At 41.9% G+C, this 23,468-nt stretch overlaps 1 protein-coding gene across 20 annotated transcripts in view; it reads right to left on the minus strand.

Moving 5' to 3' along the window:
- Nucleotides 1-23,468, minus strand: part of SOX6 (SRY-box transcription factor 6) — a 676,724-nt gene that overhangs the window by 89,402 nt on the left and 563,854 nt on the right. For all 20 annotated transcript variants that reach the window (XM_053252042.1, XM_053251996.1, XM_053251998.1 and 17 more), the window contains 3 exons: nt 21,102-21,251; nt 10,072-10,252; nt 6,362-6,546 (listed from right to left, as the gene is read on the minus strand). In XM_053252042.1, coding sequence (XP_053108017.1) covers nt 6,362-6,546; nt 10,072-10,252; nt 21,102-21,251 — 516 coding nt within the window. The remainder of the gene's footprint in view (nt 1-6,361; nt 6,547-10,071; nt 10,253-21,101; nt 21,252-23,468) is intronic.

Raw genomic sequence — 23,468 nt, forward strand, 5'->3', positions numbered from 1 at the left:
ACACATGAATGATTATCTCCGAACAAGCTGTTACACTCAATTACATAAATAATCTGTACATTTAATAGTCCCTAAATACGCCATGCTACTGTTTAAGCTTCTTTGCTCTGAAGGGGCCGTTATGGCCTATCAAGTCAAATCCATTTGACCAATAAACTGTAACAACTTCAATGGCAAAAAAATCCATATTTTAAAATGTCCAAGCTCTGTTTTGCATATGAACCACTATGGCTTATGTTAGGATATAACAGTACTTGCTCCTAGCAGCTGATGAGCACTGCTCTTAGCATGGAAGTTAATTCAGGAAGGGGTATTCTATACTCATCAATAACAAACAAAGCCTTGTTCCTGGTCACTGACTTCAAATATACATTGAACTGTAACACAGAAAAAAGCAGGGATTTTAAAAAATAGTGGGGAAACATTATGCAGGATTCTAGCTATAGAAGATGCTTCTGATTATGGTTTTTGCAGACCTTCCATAAATATTAATATTTATTAATATTTTATTAATATTAATCAATAATATAAATATTGATTAATAGCATATTAATCAAGTGTTTGCTTTTATATGATTCTGTTAATATATACACACATTGGCCAAGCAAACCTTTGTTTATTACAACATGAAGATCACACAGCTATTTGGAATCTTCAATTAGCTTCAATTCAACATAATGCTGGCACTCACATGGCCACACCTTGAAATGATCCTGCAAATAGCTAGAAGACCTGCCAGAATGGGTTAGCTACGTTTGTGTAACTTTTTCAGAGGCTATGCCATGAGCAGGCTCCTAGATCCTTTACTAATCCTGCTCATGAATGCATCTCAGGAATGGTAATACTTATGACTTATCCTGTTTCATCCTTTCTACATATGAGCAACCACAGGCACATTTGAAAAACAAAACAGTAGTCTTATGAAATCAAACATTACATTGGATGACACCATTGATTGTGCAGAGTTTTACTGATGAAACTTCATTCAATGTTGCTTATTCACTGCAACTAAAAACACAAATGTCTATAGAACGTAGTTCAATTAAGGGGAACCATTGGCATCAGACCATGAACATTTACGATATCACTGATGGTTTTTGCTTAATCTATACATTCCAGTGAGCCAGGGTCCAAAGTCAAATGCCGCCGCCCCCCACCGCGCATTTTCCATTATTTTCTTACCTAAATGTGATCACAACATCACATTTTATCACCCGTCAACTTTAAAAATATTAATGCATCATCATGGTGAAAATTATATATGAACACATCAATTTTCAGATATGTTTCAATAATTAAAACAAAGAACCAATGTTTCTCTTTGAAATGTTGAAATGTCAGAGTTTCAAAGGTGACCAACATTTTGGCTTTGAGACCGTGTGGCTAAGCTTGGGAGAACATTCATTTGTACAACACAGTTAGAAGTTTATCTGAACTCAAAACCTGCAAATGTCCAGTAGAACTCAGCCATCATCTGAATTCTAATCAGCAGGCAACTGGGTGACCTTTTCTTTTTTTGAGTTAGTCATTAGTCCTTTGCAAAAGCAAACCTAATTATTTGGATGCGCATCTTCAGAGAGACTTTTTGAAAAGAGATGCTGAATATTGGTCTAGGCAAAGGAAAACAGTTTCAAAAACTTAACAGCCTGATCTTCAAAGTAGTGGTATATACAGAAGTTCATGGACATTTTTATCACCATCCATATATACATCCATGATTTAGCAGCCTGATCCTCAAGGTTTTGCCAAACTGTTATTTATAATCTTCAAAAGAATATAGGTGTCTATATAGCTCTGAAAGCTAATGGAATTAACACACTGTTTGCAATGCTTATTGCAAACATAGGTTTATAAAGCAAGCAATAAAACTTTTCAACTCTGATCAGTGGTCAGTTTGCAACTTGAAGTCTGGACTTGCAGAGATCCTGTAGACTTTATTCACAAGGTTGGCCTTAATAACAATAGTAGTAAAAACTCACACATCAAACCTTCAGTTCTTTCACTTTTAAGTTACAAAGAATTCTTTCACAGTGGTAATCTGTATTAAATTAGTTTTTAAATGCTATCATTTCAACTAAAGCTTGTGCAAATAAATATTTATTAGGTTATGAATTTGTTTTGCAAACCACTGCTAATCCTCTGGGGGCAAGAGGCTAAGCAAATCCCTTTTATAGGCACAGACCCTTTTTCCCTTGTTGTTCTGAGAAATGTAATAAGGTAACATATAAAATGCAAATGAAAAGACATCTTGTCTTTGAGGCTTCTGTTTACAAGGTTATTTCCCCTTTGTGCATGTGACTATAGGCAATGAACTTCAGACGCCTGCCCTTCTCCCGAAGGAAATGCTGTGAGGACCACTGTCCTGGCCACAGACTCCCAGCTTGCTGGCAAATGTGGTTTGTATTAAGAGAAGAAGTCAATATAAGCCAAATGTAAACATCTGTATGCTTTGGCTGTGCCAGGGCTACAACAGAGATTCCCTTTTTGCTCTCTCCAAGCATGTTATAACTTGGTTCAATCCTTCACACATGCACATGCTGGCTTTTATTTACATGCATGATGACCATGTTCCACGGATCTCATGGATGCAAAAGTCAGTGCACATGCAAGAGCACTTGTTATCAGCTTCGCCCATTACTGAAGGCAAATGACCTTAAAACAGTGGTGCACATGCTGGTAACCTCCAGGCTTTACTGCTGTGATGCACACATATGTGGGGCTGCCTTTGTATATAGTCCAGAAACTACAACTGGTACAGAATGCGGCAGCCAGACTGATCTCTGGGACAACCCAAAGGGACCATATAACATCAATTTTAAAAGAAACTGCACTGGCTGCCAAAATGTTTCCAAGCAAAATACAAAGTGCTGGTCATTACCTATAGAGCCCTCAATGGCTTTGGCCCAGGGTACTTAAGAAAGTGCCTTCTTTGTCATGAACCCTGCCACCTCTTAAGATAACCTAGGGAGGTCCAGTTATGGTTGCCACTGGCTCGTCTGCTAACTGACCAGAAAGACACCTTTTAAAGGTGGTGATTCTCTTCTATTTATCAGGGTGAGAGAAACTGGCCTTATCCAGCTCCAGCACAGCATCCTTCCAGTGGCTGTTGCTGGTATCTGTCTTATGTTTCTTTTTAGATTGTGAGCCCTTTGGGAACAGGGAGCCATCTTATTTATGTATTATTTGTCTATATAAACTGCTTTAAGAACTTTGGTTGGAGAGCAGTATTTGTAGTAGTAGTCGTTGTCATCATCATCTTCTGGTGGCAACTCAGCACTGGGCATTTTCTGAGGCTGCCCCAGGGTTTTGGAATGCACTCCCTGTCAAAATAAGAGCTTCTCCATCTCTGATTGCTTTAAAAAGACCCTTAAGGCACACCTTTTAAAAAACAATTTTTAAACTCTTTTTTTGTTTTATTCTGTGAAATTATTTTAATTGCTTTTATTCTGTGAAAGTGTTTCACTTGTTTTTTATTCTGTTTTTATATTGTATTTTGGATTATGTACACCACCAAGAGATACATATATCAGGCAGTATATAGATATTATAGATAAATAAATGTTTTTGTTTTATAGTGCATCATGTTTTTTCAGTATTTCTTCTTCCACTTCTCCATCCTACCAATCAAACTTTTTGCATTTTGTTTAGAGGTGGGAAAATCTCACACACAGAGCCATGCCCTGGGCAGCACAGACACACATAGGGAGTAAACAGTATCTGAACTGGTACATGCAGTGTTCCAGGAGCAACTTCCTAGCTGTGATGCATCTGAGCACAGTGAATGAAATTTGCCACTGTGTTTAGCATATCAGATACAATCACTGCAGCTATGGATATGCTGGGTCAGAAGAAGTCATTGCCTTCATATGGCTGCATTTATATGTTTGCTCTACTGAAGACTTCCCAGCATATTTACTGCCTTACTCCAGGGTTACAATAATACCCCTTCATCCTCTCAACAGCTCTGTGAGAGAGGCTGAAAGCGGGTAAATTGTCTGACACAGTTAAGTTTCCAATGTTTGTACCAAGATTCAAAGCAGAATACCCTATTAACAGAACCACATTTGATATTATTCCTATGTAACTTTCCAATATGCATATGATCTATGTAAAACAGGGCTGCTCAACTTCGGCCCTCCTGTAGATGTTGGCCTACAACTCCCATAATTCCTGGCTATTGTCCACTGCGACTGGGGATTATGGGAGTTGTAGTCCAAAAACAGCTGAGGGGCCTAAGTTGAGCAGGCCTGATGTAAAATATGCATCCATGACTTTAAAAACAACTTGTAAGCAGCCCAAACTTCTGATTAAAAGGTCATGGCCATTTTTACTCTAGAGTCAGCAGAAAAGACAGAGGTCCAATTAATATGATTACTGTACTCATGGGTATCCCCTTGTCTCCTCTGTCCTAATCCAGTTCTTCTGAATCATTGGTCAACAGTGTGAGCGACATGTTTGGGCAGCATTATAGACTCACTGTACACTGTTGTGGGGGGAAGGGGGTCATGTATAAAACTTAAGTTTCTGCTTGTGGCAGCCATATCAGATATGGATTTGGGCATGAGGAGAACACAGTGCTTGTCCAAATAAAACCAATTATAAATAAAATAAAGATGTAAAAGAGTTGCACATATAAGACAATAATCATTTGTTTATTTCTCCCTTTCTAATAAATATTGACCGTTCAGACAATCGTAAAACACTTACCCTACACAGCTCAGGAGCTGTTTGTGTTCCAATGTTTGATTGAGTGCAAACAAAAACCTAGGTAGGAGGAGCAGGGAGTGATCATCTCTGAGAGAAGAGCAGGGCAGGGCAGCTTTCACCTTGTTAAAATGCTGGATACAAGTGCAGAATAGGATGCCTCTGCCATCCTAACCAGCTCCTGTCTCACAGATGATCATCCCCACTCCTCCTCCCTAGGATTTTGCTAGTACACAATTGAAAATTGGGAGTGCACACAGCTCCCAAAGCTGGGTAGGATTCCTGTCCTACCCAATTAATGATTGTGTGAACTGATTTATTGTATAACTTGTCTTTGCAAGCCAATCTATCTTCATGAGTATATCTGAGGTTTCTCCATGGAACTACATATTCATTTAAATGTGGCAATCACTACGATGTTTGAAACAGATTAGCTTTTATCCCCATTTAATTCCCCAACCTCCCATTCCTTTCAATATGGTCCTAACCTTTTCAACCTTCTAGAAAAGTTCCTCCCCATTGTGTGAATTCCTCCCGTTACATTTTGATGTGAACTTACACAAAGTCATACCTAATTTTACCTCCATGCAAGGGGCGTAGCTACAATCGAGACAGGGAGAGCAAATGTCTGGGAGCAGCCTGCCATCAGTTGTACTCGCTGGCCACTATTTTGGCAGCCGCCTGGCTTAATGAGGCAGAGCTGCCTTGATCCCAGAGAGAACAGACTTCCCCAAATTGGCATGGGCCACATCAGCTCAATGACATCATCAGGCCAGAGAGTGGCTGGCACAGTGTTGGGGCCAAGCATGGTCACTGAGGTGACCAGCAGCACTTGCATTCCAAGAAGTAAGCCAGTGCTGGGCGAAGGGAGCCCACCTTTAAATCTTGCCCTAGGGCCCCCTTAATCTTGCTATGTTCCTGCTCCATGTGCACACAAAAAAAAAAGAGACAAGGAGAAAGACAGGGAAAAATGGGGGGGGGAGACCGAGAGCGAGCAAGCGAGCGCGTAAATACCCCAGAAGGCCCCAAGTTACATTGCATCTGTCTCTACAAAATGTCCCCATAATATATCTCTTCCATATTTTGATTGTTATATGCCACTTCTTCCTTAGCCAAGCCGCCCTGGTAACTATGTCTGATTTGGTCTTATCTTTTCAATTACGCAAAATCTACTGCTCAGTCATCAAAGCTGCTCTTCTGTTTCAAGTATTTTGTTCTTTATTCTACTTTCTAAATAGCTCAGATGTATTCTTGCAAGTGCCTGGGACTTTTTAAAAATTACTGTCATTACATACTGCTTTTCTACCAAAAAAAAAGTTCTCAAAACAGTTGAAAAGCCAAAGGCATGAGGAAACCATTCTCTGTCACAAAAGGTCTGACAATATAAAAACAACCCCACAAAGGAGACACCAGTAACAGCCATGGAGAGATGCTATGCTGGCTGAATAAGGACAGTTGCTCTCTGCCTTCTAAATATAAGAGAACCACCGCTTGGAAAGGTGCTTCTTTGTTCAGACACCAGTGGGGTAACACTGTTTTCCACTCAGTATTAGAAATTATTAAAAACAAGGAAGAAATTGCTGCCTGAAGTTAAGATGCCATTGGCCAAATCCAGTTGCACATACAAGTGAACAATGGTAGGAAAAGAACACATTACCTTTTCAGCCCTACAGTTGTTGAGACCCATGTTATTCATGGAGGAAAGTTTTCCATCAATACAATGTGGTTGTTGCTGCTGCTCCCTCTGGATCTGTTCTCTCATCTTTCGAGCCTCCTGAATGGCTTTCATTACTGTGTCCTGGTCCCCAAATAGGGCAGGTGAATTAAGACTGGAAAGGATGTCTAGAAATAATAGAAACAAAACCTTTACTTAAGGTTATTTTTGAAATCTGGTTTTAAAGCAGTGCATTATATGTTTCCCTTGTTTGCAAAAAAGACTGCCCTCTACACACATGTGAATGCACACACATGTATGCATGCACACACACACGGTGGACCAGTTAATTCAAACTACATGTTTTTCCATTGGGCATGGGCACCAGTCATATACTTTCAGATTTTGTTTTATATCCAAACTGATGTCTGCTTATTTGGAATAGAGTGACCTCTTATATCAGCATAGTATAGCAGGCTATATTATTGACGGACTGTTTTGTAATTTAATTATGTAAAATAAAGGGTAGCATTCACAGTGACACTCGTAGAAGGAGTTTTTGTGGTTGTGATGCTTTGCAAAGTTACAGAAAAGGAAATACCAAAATCCACATTGCATAAGGAGATCTCCATTTGCATGTATATGGACTATAAATTGCAGCATGCTGTGCTATATTTCTATATTTGCCATATTTAACATACAAACCAGTCTGGGACAGAGATACATTTCTTCATTCAACAACCATGCACAGCATCCTTATGAAAGCTTAAGACTAGTCTGGTTGCTACTCTTTGGATATTTCCTACCCTAAGGGCTCAAGGTTGCAATACATTATTATGATGCATTTATGGATAAACATATGTTTATATAGATGAAACCATATATTTCAGTGAGCTATATATTAATGTCAGAATATTTTGTCTAAATCCAAAACCTGCACTCTGCTCAAGTATCTTGTACTCATGCAAGAGAGGGTACATTATTTTCAGTGATTCTTACTCCCCATCTCCAGCTCCCTAACCCCTTCCAAATTTGCTCCTAAATGCTGCCTCTCAGGAGCAGATCTGTGGGGGATGCAAAAGCCTGGCGAGAAGATGAACAAAATGAACTTTCTGAGTACTTTAAAAGTTAAATGTAAATAGTATGCACATTTAAATTAATATTGCACTGTGAGTCCAGTAATACTGGATTCTAGGCACTCTAGTCATGGAATGGCAGGTTACAGCATGCGGGAGAGAACAAGTGTGTTACCATTATAATAGAAGTGTAATGCTGTAAATAAACTGAGACAATACATTTGATTCCACTCAGCTCAGGGACTTATAAAACCAAGAAACAGATATAGGCGGTCAATACACTCTCATTCCTTTTGCAGATGAATTTTATTGTAGATAAGGTTCATATGCTGGCAGGTTTCTCTATGTTTAGACCAAAAGACAGAAAACATCAAGTGTTTCTGAAACTTTAAGCTACTGTGGTAAAATGTTAATGATAGTTAGACATATGCTTTCAGCTTAGTGTATATATCAACTGCACAGGACAGACGTTTCCACATATTCATCAGAGTCTCACAATTTTGTAGAATCTCACGAGATAAGAAAATGAACAGAGGATCTTTTAAGTTGATAACCCCACAATATTTACATGATTATAAGCTCAGGTCACTTAATATGTTTGTCCAATGCTTAGGAGTGCCAGATCACAACCCAGAGAACCATTCCTGTCTCTTTGGGAACCCTGTAGTTGCAAAAAAGAATGCGTCTCCTTCCTCACTTCTTCCCTGGGTCCTATTGGCAAACCCCTCCAGCTGCATCATCATGCTTACGCAGGGAACATGGGAACATAGGAAGCTACAATATACTGAGTCAGACCATTGGTCTATCTAGCTCAGTATTGTCTTCACAGACTGGCAGCAGCTTCTCCAAGGTTTCAGGCAAGAATCTCTCTCAGCCCTATCTTGGAGAAGCCAGGGAGGGAACTTGAAAACTTCTGCTCTTCCCAAAGCAGCTCCATCCCCTGAGGGAAATATCTTACAGTGCTCACACTTCTAGTCTCCCATTCATATGCAACCAGAGTAGACCCTGCTTAGCTAAGCGGACAAGACATGCTTGCTAGTACAAAACCAGCTCTCCTCTTTAAGGGAGCGTGGCCGGCATGAGGCAGGACTACATGATGGCCCCCTTACCCTCTCCAGCCAGCAAAGCAAGCACTTCGTATGCTGGAGAGGGTGAGGAAGCCATCACACATTCCTCCCCAGTTCTGGCCTCACATGCTGCATCTTCATGATGACACGGGGGGAGAAATGTGGATGGTGCACAGCAGCTTACCTATCCTCAATGAGGGGAGGAATTGCGGCCCAGGAGGTGTGGAATATGCGGCAGGGGAAGGAGGGCCCTGATAGCCCCCCACCCCTGCAGCCCAGGGACCTTTATCCCCCCTTGCTCCATTATCCCTACATGCCTGAGCTGTACCTTCTTAAAGACAGAGAACAGTTCTCTAGGTTTCAATCTCATGATTTTAGTTATGCTGCCTACTGCATTAAGCAGATGTGAAAACAGGACTTTGTATGTATAAACATTTTGATGATAAAAACAAGAAGCTAAGATATTGGAGAAAATGCATATAATTACTTTGTGCATATTGTACAGAGAATGCTTATACTGTCTTCCATATTCCTAACTAAATCTTACATAACAAACTGGCTAAATAATCTTTCTGAAAAATAGTGCAAGCAGCTATAAATAAGATGGTTACCGGAATTTTTGTTTCTTCTTGTTGAAAGCAGAAATTCTAAAATTCTGCTTTTAAAGAAAAATCTTGGAACTGAAGGAAACAGTTGCCTTAAAGGAGAAATTTATATTCTCTATAAGTTGTATAGAGTTTTGTGTGCCTTTTCCCTGTGTGTGTACACCAGCCATGCTGTTTCTACATTCCCTCCAAGATTCTATAGCTTTAGATATAAAGACAAGAATTTCCTCTTCTAAGTTAGGAGTCAGCAGAAGGTGGACTGCAGTCTCATTGACCAATACCACCAGCTGGCACCTGCAGATTTTCTTCTTGCAAAGGATGCTAGACAAAGTCAGCATTAGTCTGATCTAGTAAGGCATATTCTAAAGCAAAAACACATGCTCAGGATCATTGTTACTTTCAACAGACATTGCATTCTGCAACTCTTTTTTAATCACATGAAGGAAGTTCATGGACGTGCATGTCCCCACCTGATGTGCCTAATCGTGCCGGGGACTATTTGAACCATCTGAAGAAGGCAATGAACTCTCCCTCTGCACAATTAGGCAATGGTGCATCGGGTGGAGGGCAAGACATGTATGTCCACACTTTCCCCCCATACAGTTAAAAGGGTCTATTGTCCAAACTGGTCCCATGATTGTTGAGGTGTACTTATTTAGAGTTATTCACATGTTATGTTAAACATACATAGAGCAGTACACACAATCCATGTATTCTACACTATTGAAAGGTAAAATGTATAGTCATTCACCTGAAAATGTGTACACATGTGCAGACACTTGCACATATATACAATATATCTTGTGAATAGCCCTTAATGTTAAGAGTAGTGCACTTCTTTATAAATTAAAAGACTCTGGCGGACCACAGGATTTCTAATAAAAGAAAGAAAAGACCACCATACAAAGCTGTTGTTGGCCTACTCCTTTTATCAGTCACCCACATCTCTCCCCTTCTGAGTTTACCTAGAGAAGATCCTCTACCCAGAGTTGCACCTATAGGGCTGGGGATTCCACTTTTATTGGCCACATTCACCGGGCTGGTTTTACTAATAGGGAAGAGGCTCTGCGTTGGCGACGTCGGGGATTTGACAGGTTCAGCCGTCTTCGGTCGGGCTGAGAGATTCAGTGGCTGTACGGCATCATCCTAGAAGGGTTTAATGTAAATAATTATTAGAAAAAGACAAATGAAGCACATTATCACTTAAGAAGCCACAGCTATTTTACACCTCCTAGACAATGCTGCATTTTCCTGCAATAATAACAAAAGAAGCTAATTATCTACACTCCTTGAAAATTCAATGAAAGGAAAACCTCATTAATTTCTCTGAGCTGTGCCTTTATTTACATTAACTATGTGGCTGGATCATTTTTTGTTTTGTTTTAAATATTAAAATTTGAATTAGATCACATTACTGCTTAATTTCCTAATGTGTTTTCTGAGATCTAAATTAACCCACGGCAATTACAAAGAACTGGGGCTTTTTGGTTTTTTTTAAGTCCAGCAGCTCAGTTGTGTTCCAATTCTAGGTCTACTTGAAAAGTAGTACTCTTGAAAATACAGGACAAATTGGTGTGATAGATAGATAGATAGATAGATAGATAGATAGATAGATAGATAGATAGACAGATAATTGGTGAGTCTCACAATTGGTGAGACTCGCTGGAGGGGGGTCTGTGGGGAGAGCGGGCTTGGCCCACTCTCCCCACAGACGATCCAGGCTGCAGCCCTGGGCAGCCAGATTGGCCACCTACACGACTGCTGGGTCCATCATGGAGTCGATGGAGGCTGCGGGGGTCAGGGGCCACGTAGCACCCGGAAGTCCCAGGATGCCGCACACAAGTGTGCAGGGCATCCTGGAGAGACCCCCAGGGCCGGGAGGCTTGTTTCAGCCTCTGGCTGGGGGGGGTCTCCTCATATGTTGCTGTGGCATGGAGCCACACCACAGCAACGCACGATCAAAAAGATGGGGTTAGCAGAGTGCTTGCTCCGCTAACCTCATCTAAGGGGAGGGCTAGTTAAGTGGGTACTCACGCTCGCCAAAAAATGGGCTAGGCTCCCTTAGCCCACTTTTTGGCAATCATGATCATTGCCTCACTATCTCAAACATCCATTGGCCTGTTTCAATAATACATTCTTCACATTACATTCTGAATACATAATCTCTGTGGAATTTTCTTCTATATCTCCTTCCAAACGTTTGCAAGGGAAAGTGGCAATGACAGCATATGTCCTGGCATAATTCTGAGTGGATGATGAAACTGCAAGCACTAGCAGGCAGTCGTGCCTACCGAAGCTGAAGCAGCATCCTGTTATTGCTTCTATATAGGGCCGCCCCTAGTGGGGTGCTGTCATGGCTCAGACTTCAGAATCAGAAAAATCAGAGCAGGAGGACTCGCCTGCTAGTGAGCCACAGCAACAAGAATTGGCAGAGAAACCAGACTCTGGAGCTGAAGATTCTCAACAGCTGCCAGACTTGGTTTCTGATGAGGAAGAGCCTGGGATTTCCCCTGTATTGAGATGATGTATCAAGAGACAGGCTCAGTGGGACTCACACAGGTGCAGGAGATCACAAGAAAGAAAGCCAAACTGCTGACTCAGGGAAGCCTGATTGGTTGTTGGTTCTGTGGAACCATATATATTCAACAGTCTCCCATGGCTGAGTTGCTGTTTGCAACTTCGCTGGCAGCTTATAGTGTGCTCTTGCATATTATATCTTTTCCGTGTTCCAGTTTGTCTTGTCTGTACTTCCCTGCATAGTTCCCTTTATTCCTTGTTCTGTGTCCTCCGCTTGTTTCATTCCTTGTTTTGTCTAGGGATGTGCGAACCGGTTCGGATCCGAACCGGTTCGGGTCTGAACCGATTCCGGTTCGGAGGTTCGGATCGAACCGAACCACCCCTGGTTCGGTTCGAATCCGAACCGAACTGGGGGTGGTTCGTTTAGAACCGGTTCGGACCGGTTCGGATCAGTTCAGAAAGCTGAAAATTGGTCAGATGGTAGCTGGCACCCAGGGGTACCTGTAACCCAAACCCCAAAGCAATCGGACACTCGTACGATTTTTTATGAATTTTTGAAAAATATTTTTATTTTTCTCTCATAGGATATAATGGGACCCGAACCAGGCCATTATTTCTTATTGTGGAGCACTCTTGGTTGCCAACAACCATGCAAACCCTGAAGCAATCAGACACCCCTATGATTTTTTATGAATATTTGAAATATTTTTAATTATTTTTCTCATTGAGTATAATGGGACCCGAACCAGTCCATATCCCCTGTTGTGGAGGACCTAGGAGCACAAAAGCAGGGTGGGTGGTAGACAGGCATGGGTGCCTACCACCCAAAAAATCTCAAGGCAATTGGACACTCCTCTGATTATTGGTGAATTGTTAAGTGTTTTTGAATTCCTCATAGAGAATAATTAGGATTGCAGCAAATGTATAGCTTCACGTCGGGGGGAAAGGGGTGTCGTAGAGTGCAGTGTGGTGGGTGGTAGTTCCTAGGGTGGGCAAGGAAGCTATCAGAATTATTTGAAAGGAATTGGGCAAAGAGGTGATTTTTAAGTGATTTTTGAAGTTTACGCGTCTTTAAGGTTTTTCCTCATAATAAGTTATAATGGAGCTTTCAGCAGCCCTATAAGTGCACATGGGGGTGCTGGGGTGGCCCAGAGCAAGTGGTGGTGTAGTGCACATAGGGTGCCAACCACCCATGGGTACAGGGTTCTCTTGTTTCTGAGGTATTGAGTGTGGATTCTATGATAGCAAATGAGATTTTCAATGAGACACCATCAATCCACTCTAATATGCTATCATAGAATCCACACTCCGCCTCCTGCTTCTTCTCTGTGTGTGTGCTTAGTAGGGGTGTGCAATTTGGGATTTCGGGTGATTTGGCTCGGACCCGAACCGAATCACCCCTGTTCTGTTTTGTGCCCGAATCTGGGTCACCCGAATCACCCTTGATTTGGTTCGGATTCGGATTTAATCCGAATCCGAATCCGAATCGATTCAGGGGGGTAAAAAGGGGCCCAGGGGCAAAATTTTGGGGTGGGGTGGTAGTGCCCAATGGGTAGAGTCTACCACCCCAATTTCAGGGGGATTGGGCAAAGGGCTGATTTTTGGTGAATTTTTAAAGTTTTAGTGACTTTGGGGCAGTTCGGGGGCATAGCATGGGATCTGGGCAAAAGGAGTGGGGTGGGGTGGTAGTGCCTAATGGGTGCAGGCTACCACCCCAATTTCAGGGGGATTGGGCAAAGGGCTGATTTTTGGTAAATTTCTGAGAATTTCATATCTTTGGGGCATATTGGGGCATATTGGGGCAGAAAGTGGGGCCTGGGGCAGAATAGTGGGGTGTGGTGGTAGTGCCTAATGGGTGGAGGCTACCACCCCAATTTCAGGGGGTTTGGAAAAAGGGGTGATTTTTTGAGAATTTTTGAAGTTTTAGTGACTTTGGGGCAGTTTGGGGGCAGAAAGTGGATCTGCCCCAAAATAGTGGGGTGGGGTGGTAGTGCCTAATGGGTGGAGGCTACCACCCCAATTTCAGGGGGATTGGGCAGAGGGCTGATTTTTTGAGAATTTTTGAAGTTTGGGTGTCTTTGGGGCAGATTGGGGGCAGAAAGTGGATCTGCCCCAAAGGAGTGGGGTGGGCTGGTAGATAGTGCCTAATGGGTGGAGGCTACCACCCATCCCCAATTTAAGAGTGATTGGGCAGAGGGGTGAATTATGGTGAATTTATTTGTATGAGGTTTGTCTTCATAAGGTGAAGTGTGCTAAATTGATTACTTCCTGATATTATTCATAGTAAAGGAAAGTGTGAAAAAGTGAAAGTGGGGTCATGAGAGTTGTTTAATTGAAAAATATCTCATTTGCTATGATAGAATGAGAATTCACACCTTTTCTATTCACCATAATTCACCCCTCTGCCCAATCACTCTTAAATTGGGGATGGGTGGTAGCCTCCACCCATTAGACACTATCTACCAGCCCAACCCACTCCTTTGGGGCAGATCCACTTTCTGCCCCCAATCTGCCCCAAAGACACCCAAACTTCAAAAATTCTCAAAAAATCAGCCCTCTGCCCAATCCCCCTGAAATTGGGGTGGTAGCCTCCACCCATTAGGCACTACCACCCCACCCCACTATTTTGGGGCAGATCCACTTTCTGCCCCCAAACTGCCCCAAAGTCACTAAAACTTCAAAAATTCTCAAAAAATCACCCCTTTGTCCAAACCCCCTGAAATTGGGGTGGTAGCCTCCACCCATTAGGCAATACCACCACACCCCACTATTCTGCCCCAGCCCCCACTTTCTGCCCCAATATGCCCCAATCTGCCCCAAAGACATGAAATTTTCAGAAATTTACCAAAAATCAGCCCTTTGCCCAATCCCCCTGAAATTGGGGTGGTAGCCTGCACCCATTAGGCACTACCACCCCACCCCACTCCTTTTGCCCAGATCCCATGCTATGCCCCCGAACTGCCCCAAAGTCACTAAAACTTTAAAAAATCGCCAAAAATCAGAGGAAGGTCCAATCGACTTGAAATTTGGGTGGCAGGTAGAACACAAGGTCTCCTTTCAAACCAGCTATTTTTTGAGATCCGAACCAGTTCGGATCCGAACCGAACCGGGGGGTGGTTCGGCAAAACCAAAACCGAACCACCCTGGTCCGGTTCGGACCCGGTTCGGAACCGAACCGAACCGGGAGAACCGGTTTTATGCACATCCCTAGTTTTGTCTTTTCCTTCCACTTATTACTCAGTTATTGTTCGAGGGGGGTACCTAGTTTCAGTTCAGGGGACTTTATTCATTTACTGTTTTCTTTGCGAGCTTTTTATTTTCCTTCATCCAGTTTCGTTGCTGCTTTCTGTTTACTTTCATGGGGTTGTAAATCCTGTAGGGTTAGCCGGGCTATCAGTTCACAACAGGTGTGGGGCTGGGGGCTAATCAGCATGTACGGGGTCTCCTTAACATTTCCTATAATTACAGAATCATAATGATTGATGACATACAGTGTAAATAGTGTGAGTGAGGTTTTTGGACATTTCCAACCAGCTTGAAGTTATAATGCATTTCTAAAGAAATTAAAATAAAAGTCACAAGACATGCTTTACAGTTCTCAGACCTTCTGGGCTGCAAATCAACTTGAGCATAGTGCACTCATAAACAAACAAACAAATTATATATTGTTTGTTCCAGAAGTTTTTGTAATTTTCTGCCCTGAAACAAGCTACTTATAGGACTTTTTGGGTGGGTTTTTTTTTCCAAACTAACAATTTGTCCAATCCACTTCAATTTAAATATACATATTCCTCCTCTCCTGCCCTACATCTCTGCTCAATACCCAAGCCAATCCCTAAATATTCAGGGGTGGGGATAACCACAAAAAGGAAATCACATCATTATTAAGGCTGGGCAGGCAAAGGGTCTGCAGAGAGCCCTGGTGCTAGACACTCTCTGCCTGCCTGCTTCATTGATAACTTCCTGAGCTCCAGACTTCAGCAGCAAGCCCCACCCGCCCACAGAACAGCTGAGAGGCAGGGCAAGATGGAGCTCTAGCAGCTTGCCTGGGAGCCTTTCGAGCTGCATAGTGCATACAGATACAAAAGATCAGCTCCGGCTGGGCTGCGGGGAAAGATAAGTGGCTGGGACTGGGGGAGAGAGGAGGGCAGGCTGCACTGCAGTGTGCCCAGAGCAGGGCCTGTGCCAGCTCAGGACAATTGCCTCAGTTGCCCCACCCTAAGGACAGCCCTGCTTCTATACCAAACTATGTCTGCTACCTCCAGCTAAAGCAGCATAAGAGGGATTGAGGCATGTAGTTCTGTCCTGCTTTTCATAAGAAAACATAAGAAACATAAGAACAGCCCTGCTGGATCAGGCCCAAGGCCCATCTAGTCCAGCATCCTGTTTCGCACAGTGGCCCACCAGATGGGCCACTTCATTTGAGCACCTACCCCCATAGTCCATTGTATACTAGTAATGTAGCTAACTGAGTAATTCCCCTGCTAACTGAGCAAAGAGGCACCTTTTAAAAGTGGTGATTCTCTTTACTGAGCAGGAGGAGAGCAACTGGCCCTATCCAACCCCAGCACAGCATCCCTCTAGTGGCTGTTGCTGGTGTCTATCTTATGTTTCTTTTTAGATTGTGAGCCCTTTGGGGACAGGAATCCATCTTTATTTATTTATTTATTGTTTCTCCATGTAAACTGCTTTGGGAACTTTTGTTGGAAAGTGCTATATAAATATTTGTTGTTGTCATCATTGTAAATTTTTTCACTGGATCTCAAGGATTGGGGCCAAGGTGCTTTCAGTGCAATATCAGGAGCCATCAGAGACTCCATCTTGCAAAATCAGTTGCATGCCATCATGGTACTATGCAAGGGGTTAGAAAGAGCACTGGTTCAGCAGTGGTAATAGCTGCCATTACACCAGTGCTAGAACATTTACACCCTTGCATGGAACAGGACTTTTAATGCCAGAATCTAAGCACCATGCCTCAGTTCAGTGCAGCACAGGATCAGGTCATTCGTTATTATATAGGTCCAAAGGGATAGTCTTATAGACTACTGCTGTATGCAGGAACAGGGCAAATCTTGCTACAAGAAAAATAACATATACCACATTATGATCTTAAAATTCAACAGCTTGTGCATACCGGCTGGTTCTATAATTTTGTTTAAAACAGCTCATTCTTCTTATGTTGTGCATCCTATATCCTAGCATAGTTCAAGTGGAACTAGGAATATGACTGCTGTTAAATATTAGAAAGGTCAGGTTATACTTTTGGAATATGCTTTACAACATTTTTAAAAACACTAATGTGTCAGACTCTAATTTATGGCATGCATGTACCTAGACAAGGGGAAATGTTTAAGCATATGTATATTTGGTATTGACATAAGCAGATTCATAGTCATATAATTATGGAGGATATTCACTCGCTTTGCAGTGTGTTTTGTGTCACTGAAAAGAGAAACTGGGGATGAGGGACCTGAATAGCAAAAACATCTAATCTAAAGTAATGTATAACTTCTGGAAATGGAAGAATCTAAGAAACTTGTTCTTTTGATCTAGTGCTCCCCTTTACAACACAACCTTGCCCTGTTCATCTGAGAGCTCATACCCTGTGTTGAACTTGTTAGCAATCAGCCAGGCGCAGCATTTTTGGAATAGCAGAATACTGATTTTCTGTAATTAAAATGAAAAGAGCCTAGTAACATGGCTCTCATTTAAAATATGCCCAAAGCTGAGATATGCTGGATATAAGGGTGCATCATCTATATTTTAGCAGACAGCACTGAACACTTCAAAGCTTAGAAATATATGAAAGAATACAATAATGCACTCCATTATCTTATCTTTGCCATTCTCCTTGCTGTCAACTTGAGATTCTACATGATACATCTTGTCATATAAAATGTATTAAATAGGCCAAAGCAACAAATGTGCAACTATTTATAATATTGCACTTTCTCTACAGTTTATATTATTTCCAGACAATTGCAATATAGGCATTACTTCCTTAAGTGTTTTTAACCTGAGAAGTCACTGAAAAATATCTCCTTTTCAGTCATAGGGGGCAGGGGGATAGCAATGGCTAAACTTTAGAGATAATGTCATTGACTTCGTAAGAGTGTATTAGGTACAAACACGAGGCTGTTAATTTGGGGATTTGGCATTTCATCCCATATGATCAAACTCCATAGTCCACACATGTCAAAGTCTTCATGGGAAGGTGTGGGGGTGATGGTGGCATAAGTAAGGGCTGTGCAGTGTCAATAGCAAGTTCCCACATGCTGAGTGTGAGTGTGTCAGTGTCTCATGAGACAAGGTGTGTGCTATTTCCAGGGCATTTCCAACACTCTAAAGCCCACTTCAGACATTATTATCAGAGATGCTGTACTCACATACAGCATCACAAAATGGATCAAAAAGCCCTGCCCACCTGTCAATCAATCCCATCTACCTGCCTATCAGTTCAGGCAGCATGCCAATCATGGCCACAGCAGTGTTTCCAGAATGGCATGCTATAAACATGATGGCTGCTGTTTCCATGATTAGGTGTCCAAGGCTGCCGATCATGGAAACGACAGTCATCATGTTTATATCGTGCCCCTCTGCAGACAAGTGCTGCTGTAACGATGAGAGCAGTGGGCTGCCTGGATTGATTGACAGGTGGTCAGAACTTCTGGACCCACTTTGAGATGCTGTACTCGAGTACAGTGTCTATGTTAATAACGTCTGAGGAGAGCTTAAGTTGTGTGTCATAGTCTCCAACCAGCAGCCTGGGCTGCTCACCACTGCTCATCATTAGTTTGGAAGTTGTATGTGCTATCTTGTCCCATGGAGAAGACCATAATCTCATACTTTTCTTGAAAAAACATGAGTGGTTCAGTTGACTTTGAGGATTCAGTCTAAAAATATATAGTTCCTCTTCATATGATTCATGATACATTATACAAAACAGTGGTTTCATGCAATCGTGAAAACAAAGGGCTGAAAGAAAGCCATTCAGGCAAACTGTCTCATCTGAGGCAGGTTCTTACTTGCCAGGACCACGCACAGATTGATCTTTTAACACACAGAGGGGCTACCCGATTCTTCTCTATGTCTGGAGAATGTGCAACACAAACTAAGGGGAATTTCATTACTGGTTTAAAGGTAATCTGTAGTATCAGCCTACCATGCTTTATATTTGGATGTTAATTTCCAATTATAAAGCCCATTCACATGACCGGACAGGTGAATGTGTGGGGGGGAGCATAATCCTTCTCCCACGGATGATCAAAGAAATGCTGTGGGGAGAGCAACTTGTACAGATCTCCGGAGACCGAGATGATGCATCCTAGCCTTGGGATATCCCACAATGTACCACGGTAACAAGCACAGTGCACTGGGGTATACCCCCGTGAGACAGACGCCATTTGTGTATGCTCAGGCTGCAAGCAGCACAAGCACACACACAATCCTGGTGTCAGGGTTAAGGGTGCACTTGCACTCTTAACCTTGGCTAAAGGCCAAGATTAAAAGTGGGGTTAGACAGGTGGGTGGGCAGCGCCGGGATCCACATGGATCCTGGTGCTGCGCATAGCAGCCTAACCCAGGCTGGGCTGCCATAGCCTGAGTTAGGCTGCTTGTGAGAAAAGCCTTATAGTTTCTGTTTCACTTTGTTATAAGTGGTGCTATCTTCCTTAAGAAGGAAAGATGGTGTGAGATATATAGACCTACACAAACAAATAAATTCCCGCTGCCTACAATAAGAGCTGGAAAGGAGATAGTTCGTACATTTAATACTGCTGCCAAGTAGCAGGCTGCAGCTTCCTAGTTCTGTGCAAGTGACAATTAAGCATGCATGAGCTTTTGACAATACATCAAAACCAAAGAGGAGAAAGCCAAATATCAGCAACGTATGATATCAACAAGGGTCCAATCAATCTGCAGTCATGGCATATATTTTCTCCCAATCAATTGGAAGTGATGGCATTTTTTTTTTAATTGCCAGGCATCCTTCCTTAATGTTTATTTTTATCTGTAGCTTCTTTCAATATCATGATAGATTTGTAAAATAAGTAGAAGGGGTGTGGTTTCTCACATAAACCACACATTTTCCAAAACCATTCTAACATGGTTTCTAGCCCTTGGTCATGGCCCAGCCTCAACCAGCCAGGTGAACTTAAGCTTCACCGCTGCAACCAAGTAGGTAAGATAAAGTGTGCTGTCAAGTCGATGTCGACTCCTGGCGACCACAGAGCCCTGTGGTTGTCTTTGGTAGAATATAGGAGGGGTTTACCATTGCCATCTCATGCGCAGTATGAGATGATGACTTTCAGCATCTTCCTATATCAATGCTGCCCAATATAGGTGTTTCCCATAGTCTGAGAAACATGCCAGCAGGCATTTGAACCTCTGGTTTGCTAATCAAGTCATTTCCCCACAGTGCCATTAAGTGGCTGCCACCAGGTAGACTTTTATATTTTTTCTAGCTGTGTCTACTAAAACAGCCTTCCAAACCTTCAAAGCTAGGTAGAGTGGAAAGGCTTCTAAGCATGGGGTGGGGGAAACAGTCAGAGGCTACAGTTCATGAAATTCAAAAAAAGGAAAAATTTTCACTTTAAAACAGTTCAATTTTAAACACTAGTTCTTTTAGAAATTTTAGTACAAAACAGCAACCATATGAGCATAAGAAACAAATAAATTATGAGAAAAACACATCTACAGTAAACTAACCTGCACCTAATACTGTGCCTTAACTCTGAGTCCTTACCATGAGTCTTCCTATAATAACCTCTAGTCAACTTCTGCAGCAATCCTGGCTTTCTTAGCCTCAGGTCTTGCTCTTTCTATCCACTGGTGGTTAAATTCCTGACTGATCCTTCAGCTGCTTTGAGAGTGATTCAGTTCTTCAGAGAGATTCAGCTCAACTCTCCCAACGATTTCCCCACTCTAATTTCAGCAGCTCTTCTCAGATCTTCTCTCCTGGCTCTCCAAGATTCCAGCTCCCGCTCCAACTGGAACTTGCACTCCTTGAACTCCTTCACTTGAACTAACTTGAACTAAAGGCCTTTTGTTGAGAGTTGAAAGTTATTGTGTGCATTACATCGCTGACATATCGACTTAATAATAATATTCATATTGCTCTTTCTTAGCGTGTAAAACACTTTGGTATATACTATCTTGATGTCATCCTTACCACAACGCTTTGGTAGCTACCTGTTAGTTAAGTATCCCCATACTGCGGCTGGGGAGCTGATCCTAAAAAGAAATAGCTCACCTAGTGACAGAAGTGAATCATGGCAGAAGCAAGATATCAACGACAGCCGTTCCAGTTCACAGTTTGGTCTCTTAGCCATTATGCTGCACTAGTTCTGCTGCCTCTGGGTGGCAAAGGAAACAAGGCCTTGTCTCTCCTTCCCTGAATTACACAAAGAAATCCTAGCAAACAGTGCGAGGATTTTGTATCCCAGAGGCAGTGCACATGACGGTAAACCCAAAGAAATACCTTAACATGAGTTATAGGACTGGTCCCTCTCTTTTCATTCTTCATCCCAGTGGGTGAGAGTGCCCCTGTTGTGTTTGGCGGTTGAGGGGTGGAGGGCATCTTGGCTCCAGGTGAAACCTGCATGCTGGCCAGCTGAGCTGCATAGAGTTGCTGAAAAACATGAATAAGGTTTCTCTTTAAGAAGTCCTGAAGCAGTTACTCCTAAATGAAACAGTTGTTCCTAAATAGCAGGTGACGTTTGTGGGAGCCTGGGGGTGTCTGTGGTAACAGAGACCCTCCACACATCTGGCAGGCACTTAGGACAATGCAGTCCAAGAGGAGTGAGTGGCTTCTGGGTTAAGGCCCAAAATGGCAGCTTCACAGAAAAACCATCCCTAGTCATCATTCCAGGCCTCGTCATTGCCTACATTTATTTTATTTCTAACTGTAACGACAAAAATGCACATACCAATAAATTTTAGTGCTAATATGAATAGAAGTGCAAATCCCAGCTCATAAAGATGGGAATACGAGTACAGCCTTAAACATTGCTATGGCACTGGTATTCAACCTCCTCCATTTTCAGAAGTTGAACAGAACCCTGGCAGAAGATATGCAATTAAATCATATATTCCTAAAACATTACAAAGTATTTCCTGAACAACACTAAATAGATTTAATTTTCCTCTAGCGCCCAACCTTAAAAGCTCACCTTGAATTAGCAGCAGCAATAATACTATCTCTATCAACAGAGAAGATCCTATTCCCTCTTCCACAAATAAAACTGTATAAAATTTGCCTTATTAATGAAAACAAAAACAGGTGGTTTGTATGTAATTTCGAGCATTACTGTCATTCAGATGGACAAATAAAAAAAATTACAGTAATCAAAAGCAGACCTTTCAGCACATGTAATTAAATGAAAGCTTAATAAAGAATAATTTGCAAGAGCCAGATGTGCTTATGTCATAATTGTTGCTTTCTTTGGAACAATTTTTCTAATATAACAAGCCTCCAAAGAAATGAAAGTTACACAATATGGTATATGCTCAATGAGTCAGTGGCTAGACAAATGCATGCATAAGGTCAGAGTCAGTACGCTGGGTTCTTAATGAAAAAATACTAGTTTTCTGCTTCTCTTGTAGGTGTTCAAACCACTGGCTTGGGGAAAGCTCCACTACTTCAGTACTCCACTACTTCCACATAGCACTGTAAGGACCATACTGGCAATTCTATTAATATTCCACTCCATTGCTGTGTCATACAGTTCCCAAACAGACAGGACACAAGCCTTAAGAATTTTCTGCAATTAAATATTTAGGATGAATACTGTGGTTTTTGCTCCTCTATCTGAACTTTGATTTCCCAGCTGTCCTTTTCGTGCTGAATAATTATTTGTTCTGCCACTGGAGCCTGGGCTGTTATCAACACCTCTTGGCGATGTCACATAAGCTAACATGATGTTTTAAGGACCATTCTTCGTTAACTTAATAGGCTACATCACAGTGCAAAAGGTAAATGTTGCAAATATCTTTGATTCATGCATTTCTAGTGCTGGCTAAATTTGATTTAAATGTTTGAAAACTGTTCACTTTAAAATAAGATGCTTATAATTTTCACTTGTGCTATAAAAAGCCAAGAATTTACAAGTTAAGGTAGTCAGCTAAACTTCCATGTCATATTGTCAGTAAACACTTCATTACAGTCATACAACATGATGGTTTTACAAACTAGGTTTCATGCACCCATACTTTGCCTTGGTCTTTCAGCTTGATATTCAGGCAAGGAGGGATGTGTCCATAAAGAAATTAATCTGGTGCAGCCTCCCCAATCACTTATTAGAGATGCACGTGATGAATTTCTGCTTGACACATCCTATAAGGGATGAGTACTTTCCCAAAACATACTTCACAAAATTCTACAAGCACCGCCCTCCTTAGCTATAAAGGCACTCTGAAATAGGAGTATGCAAGGCCCAATAATTGCGGCCCAGTCCAAATTTGCAGAGCACAGGTGAGTTCTGGAGCTGCGCCGTCACTGCATGGGCTGCTGGGAGAAGTGCCAGCACACTTCAATACAGTAATGAAATGAAGGCAACAGAAGTTACAGTACAATCTAAAAAGAGGTCTGATATTATCTTTACTAGGCTGCATATATTTATCATGGTCTGTCTCAGTAGTGATGTGTGTATGCTGTACAAATGTGAGTGCAGAATTGTCTTTTCCAGAGTTTTGATTGGAGGGAACCATATCTGCATTCTAGAACTGGTGCTGGTGTATAGTGAAATGTTTTTCTTACCAACTCAGACCTCTACGCAATTACCCATACTCTCAGCATATTTATCTAAAAATGTCAACAAAGCAGCTGGGTCATTTTTAGTCCCAAGAC

Source organism: Hemicordylus capensis, chromosome 1 (assembly GCF_027244095.1).
Source record: "Hemicordylus capensis ecotype Gifberg chromosome 1, rHemCap1.1.pri, whole genome shotgun sequence".
NCBI lineage: Eukaryota > Metazoa > Chordata > Lepidosauria > Squamata > Cordylidae > Hemicordylus > Hemicordylus capensis.